The sequence below is a fragment of the Propithecus coquereli genome, unplaced genomic scaffold, assembly GCF_000956105.1.
Source record: "Propithecus coquereli isolate 6110/MARCELLA unplaced genomic scaffold, Pcoq_1.0 Scaffold262, whole genome shotgun sequence".
Classification (NCBI taxonomy): Eukaryota; Metazoa; Chordata; class Mammalia; order Primates; family Indriidae; genus Propithecus; species Propithecus coquereli.
The window spans coordinates 3,759,604-3,764,879 of NW_012148197.1; the positions used below are offsets into that span (position 1 = coordinate 3,759,604).

General features: G+C 39.3%; 1 protein-coding gene across 2 annotated transcripts; it reads right to left on the reverse strand.

The window, feature by feature from the left end:
- Window positions 1-759: 759 nt before the first annotated feature.
- Window positions 760-4,572, reverse strand: OXGR1 (oxoglutarate (alpha-ketoglutarate) receptor 1). 2 transcript variants are annotated; one of them, XM_012647349.1, is made up of 3 exons: window positions 4,504-4,572; window positions 2,598-2,649; window positions 760-2,073 (listed from the first exon to the last, which is right to left on the reverse strand). In XM_012647349.1, exon 3 carries the CDS (start codon window positions 1,997-1,999, stop codon window positions 986-988), a length of 1,014 nt encoding a protein of 337 aa, XP_012502803.1. In that variant the 5' UTR covers window positions 2,000-2,073; window positions 2,598-2,649; window positions 4,504-4,572; the 3' UTR covers window positions 760-985. The 2 variants fall into 2 exon arrangements, with proteins under 2 accessions (XP_012502803.1, XP_012502802.1); XM_012647348.1 differs by having other exon boundaries at window positions 760-2,015; window positions 4,414-4,572.
- Window positions 4,573-5,276: the final 704 nt, after the last annotated feature.

Here is a 5,276-nt window from a genome sequence, read left to right on the forward strand (position 1 = left end):
ATTTTCTCAAATATTTACACTTACTGGTAATTAAGTACAAATACAGTTCAAAAATAGCTTTAGCTGTTAAAATAGATGTCTGTTTATTTTAGTCATAAAAGAGCAGGATATCTAAACAGAATTAGTGTTTCCTAGAATGTTCGCCATAGAAATCAGAACAACGTAAAATTTGATTTAATACCCAATATGTATATATTTAAAAGTACTTCCCTTCCCCAAAGTGTCCCCTCTTTCCTCAAGACATGTCGATAATCACTAATATAATTTGATAATCTTTATAAATGCAATAACAACTTTTAAAATGGTCTACAACAATAAAGACATAGTACCCCAAATATCTTACAGGTTCTATTAATAATTTCAGCTATAAGTATTAACATCCTTGAATTATTTCAAGTGTATCTCACTGGCTTGCTTTAATCTGCAGAATTGACCAAAGCCTAGTGAAAAACCCAGGTTAATAATCTCAAAGCAAAGCTCGAAGGAAAAAAGTTGGAAAGGTGTGAGATGTAAAAAATAAATTTTAAGAAAGATACAAGTAATGTTTTTAATAGTCTAGTGGTTCCATACAAATAGGCCCCAGAGTATGGAGAAGCATGAAATTACAGTGAAAAGATTGGTTTCCCCCTATCTTTCCACTAATTTACTGAGAAATCAAGGGCAAGTGGATGAACTTCAGTTTCCATGCGTATGAAATAAGTCAGTGGGAATAGGTGTTCTCTAAGATGCCCTGAGGTCCAATAGTTTGTGATTCTATGTATGAATACTTTACTGACAGGCATGCATTCCATCCTTATACCCAAGGGAGGATCTCAATAAACGGATTGCAAAGAACTCCTAATAGCCCTGTCCTGGTTTTGGCACATAATTACCTGAATACACAGTATTTACTAGGAGTTCCATGGAGGGAGATGTTATGGACTTCTTAGGAGTGATAGGTAAAGTATCAGCAGCCTCTTATTTTTGGTCGAGTAAATGCAGTATCTCAAGGGTTGTTTGAGTAACTGATTTTTTTTGCTTGCTCGAGGTCCCCAGTTGCTTTGCATCTCCCTATTGAACAGACGGCCTGCTGGAAGTTGTCGCTGACCACCACATACAGTAGCAGGTTACCAAAGGTGTTCAGGGCAGCTAATGGTCTGGAAACGATGTAAGCTTCATGGATGTGATTCTCGATGGAGCAGCTGATTGAAAGCAGGCGAGATTCAATCCGAATGACCCTCAAGATATGGAAGGGTAAAAAGCAAATGTAAAATACTAGGAGTAGCAGAATGGTTAGCCTTCGAGCTTTCTGCTTAAGGCAGCTGCGAGTCTGAGGCCCTTGGGTGAGGGTGTAGATGATCGTTGTATAGCAAAGTGTCACTATCACCAAGGGGAGGCAGAAAGTGGTGGCAGTCAAAATTAGATTGTACCATTTAATCGTAGTGAGGTCATCCGAACTGGTGAGGTCAAGACAGGCAGATCTATTGGTCCTGGTGGTTGATGTGATCAGGAAGGTCATGGGGATGACAGCCACCAGTGAAATGATCCACACCACAGCACAGGCTACCACCGCCCATCGAGTTTTGTGAATGGAAAAGCAGCTCATCGGGTGAATGATCACACAGTAGCGGAAGATGCTGAAACAGGTAAGGAAGAGGATGCTGCTGTACAAGTTGAAATGGAAGCCGAAGCGGATAAACTTGCACATGAAATCCCCAAAGATCCAATTTTCGCCGCTGGCGTAGTAGTGAATCAGGAAGGGGAGGCTGGTGAGATACAGCAGATCTGTGCAGGCAAGGTTCAGCATAATGATGGTGCTGCTTTTCCAGGGTCGCATTTTGAAAATGTAAGTGGAAATTGCTACTGCATTACCTGGAAAGCCTACGAGGAAGATGATGCCGTAGATAACAGGGAGGTAGTGCATCTTGAGTGGGATTTTTTCATCAGTGCAATTTTCGAAAGTAACTGTATAGTCCGGGAAATCAGAAGCATTTGCTGCATTGTCTGGTGACTCATGCATGGTTGACTCCTTTCATCTTGCAAGAAAGCAAGAGAGTTCAGCTTGGCAACAGGAATCGAACAAGAAGGAACTCTCTGAAAAAGGAAAACAGAAAACATTAATGATAGGGTAACGAAAACGATGATCTACTTTTAAATGAAAATCGCTCAAATATTAAATTGGCCACTGCTTTCTCTTTAATCTCAAAAGAGAGCCTGTGGAGAAGAGATTGAATTTCCAAGAAAATGATTGTAGGGCAAGTTACTAAATGCATCTAATAAAAATAGAAAAATTAAATTACCATGAGCATTAAAATGAAGCATTCGTTTAAAAAAAAGCCATGTGTAGCTGTAGAAAACAATTCAGCAAGGTTGTTGTTTGGGCAAGCCATAAGGTGTCACCATTAGAGACTTAACAACGAGACCTACCATTAATCAATCTCAGTGCACATCATGATCATGTCACTTCTAAATTTCATGAAATGCTGAAAAGTATTTCTCATCTCTGTTTTACAAAAGAAACTAAGACTGAGAGATGTTTTGCAGCCTGTCCCTGGTAACATATCTAGTAGCTTAGCTCATGTTTGTCTGACCTAAAAGCCACCCTTTGTCTACTTTACCTCTCAGTGCTCCCTTTCGATCTGTATTTTGTTGATTTTCATCAAGATTACCCTAAATAACTGAGGGAACAGGAATCGTGAAGACAGGAAAAGACCAAGTACTGTGAATTCTTAAAATGTAGATTTCATGCATTACAACATTGTATTTGCGGTAGATTTAATTTTAAATTTCCGCTTTTTCGATTCATTTTCATAGCTAATATAATTTGTGCAGGGTGTGTGTGTGTGTGTGTTTGTGGGTAGGGGGGATCAACAAGTATAACAGCAGTTAAGAGCCTGGGCTCTGAAGCCAGATGGCTGGATCTTGATGCTCAGTTTAGCCATTTAGTACTTTCATGTCCCTAAATAAATTACTTAAGCTATCTAGGGCTGGAAGAAGTTTGATTTTAACTTTCTTCTTCTTGCTTATCAGTATTTTAAAAAACTTTGACAGTGAATTTCTGCAGTGAGAAAAGCACAAAGACTATTTAAAAGAAAAGTTACATATAATTAACTTATAATTTGGCTATAAATAGCTGTTGGTAAAATGTATCCACTTACGCATTTATGGAGTGCCCACTGTGTATTAATTAGGTACTCCGACAGGTCCTAGGGATACAAAATGAATAACACACACAGATGTGCAAGCCACTATCACAGTCTACTGGGGGAAATGAACATGAAAAATTATTTTGACAAAATTTAACCCTACCTCATGGAGCTGTCACTGTATCAAAAATTAGCAAGAAAAACACTTGGCATACTATTGGGTACATAATAAATGCTCAATAATGTTAGATAGTTGTTAATTAGTAAGTTGTTTGCAAGATGAGTGATGTGAGGCTACTGAAATCACAAAGAAAAGAGGGAATAGCTACCTGGAGAATAAGAGAGGGCACTAAAGACAGGTCACTGAGGAGGAAACATTTAAGCTCAACTTAACAAGATGAGGGATTGTCCTAATTAAGGAAGAGGGAAAAGCATTCCAGACGAAGGGAATAGTATGTGCAAAGTCACTGAGATATGACAGAGTTCAGGAGGTCTAGGGGAGTCCTAGGTAGCTCAGCATGGTTGCTGTCTTAGGGGGCATTGGGAGATGAAACCAGAAAGAAAAAATAGCTAATAATAAAAATAATAATGCCTCCTGTGTAAAAAGCACTACTCTAAGTTCTTTGATGACTTTTAAAAGAAGGAGCAAAATTACAATTTCTGTATTGCCAAATAAACCCTTGGCCATGTTATGGGAGCCGTTTTAAATAATAATTTTTTCACAAAAAGACAGGTTGTAGGTAGAAACAATCATTTTATTATTTTGAAAAGCAACAGTTCAACTTGGGATTTAATGAAGGCTGACTAACCAATTGTAAGGGAGGAGAGGTTGATTAAGAAATGTAAGCTCTCTGCCATAAACCTCACCAAAAGTATGGTTTAAGTTTACAAAACATGTTCAATGTTAAAAACAGTACACAAAAACCGGTCTGGGCTATGAGCAAGGTAGGATGAAGCAGTTTCTTTCCTCCCTAGCCCCAGAGTCCTGTGTAATTCTCTGCCACAACCCAGAACACCAGATGGTCCACACACAAATCATTTAAACTCAAAGGACGTGAAAGAATAACGTGGCACAGCCCAGGGTGTATTCCCTATCTTTTGCTGCAACACTAATTCTCGAACATGAAGAGGTTACAAACCACCAGGAATGAAGGGGCTCTTTATAAGCTGGAAATAATGATGTAACAGGATTCAACATAACCAAATATTTAAGCATGAACAAAACTAGGTGCCACATGAACAAAAGCAAGCATCAAAGGTGGGGATAAGCTTGTGAAGAAAAAACTACAATTTCAACTTCTATTTTTTTTCTCTGAAATTGTAAAGTGATTGTGATTGTCTGAGGCTAGCTGCAGGGTGTCATTTTCTGGGAAAACACAGTTTGAGGACAGATCTCTATCCTAATGCCAGCACACCTATGAGCATCACAGATTGAGATTCCAAGATTCTGTAGGTAAAGAAGGCATAATCAGAAATGATATCTGTTTAAGTGGCAGCAGATACTGCTTTATATCCACAGAGTATTCCTACCCATTTGATGTGAACAAGTAAGGTTGGATCAATGATGAAATATGATTGTTCTAAGGCATCTGTTAGTTTTGCAGGTAAGTTTTGTTGGATAAGTTAAGCTCCTTATCCAGCAACGCCCCCCACTTCTCCCAGCCCCCATCTCTCTACTTCCCATCTCCTGAGCTTTTCTGGTGCTGCTCCAATGCTGAGTTCACAGTTGATTCTCTCCTCTTTTTCCCAAGCTCCAGGGGTTTAGGGAGGTATAAGCTTGGAACACTCCATCGCTCACCTTCTCTCAAAAGTCCTTGGAAGCTCCTCAGCTGGGGTCGCTTTGGGTTGGCATAAAGAAACTTGAATAGACCTTTCATTTACCAAAATTCTTCCTGGTTTCCTAGTCAACGTGTTTGAAAACTAATTTCATTTCATATCATTGGCAAACAGACCAATCCTTAACCCATACAAATTTGTGATTGGATGAGTGTTGTCTCCCCAAACCCTGAAGGAATCCCTTCCTCAAACCCTTTTAGGGGCCTCCTCAGCTCTGCCCTCAATCCCCACTTTCAAATAAGAATCTGCAATTCGATTACCCTGCAGATTGTTGGGGCTTGCCATGTTGATGGAGCCCACAGCTATGATTTTAGC

What these genes read in the sequence shown, in the direction of transcription:
- OXGR1 (XM_012647349.1), bottom strand. Translation starts at nt 1,999, where the DNA reads ATGCATGAGTCACCAGACAATGCAGCAAATGCTTCTGATTTCCCGGAC.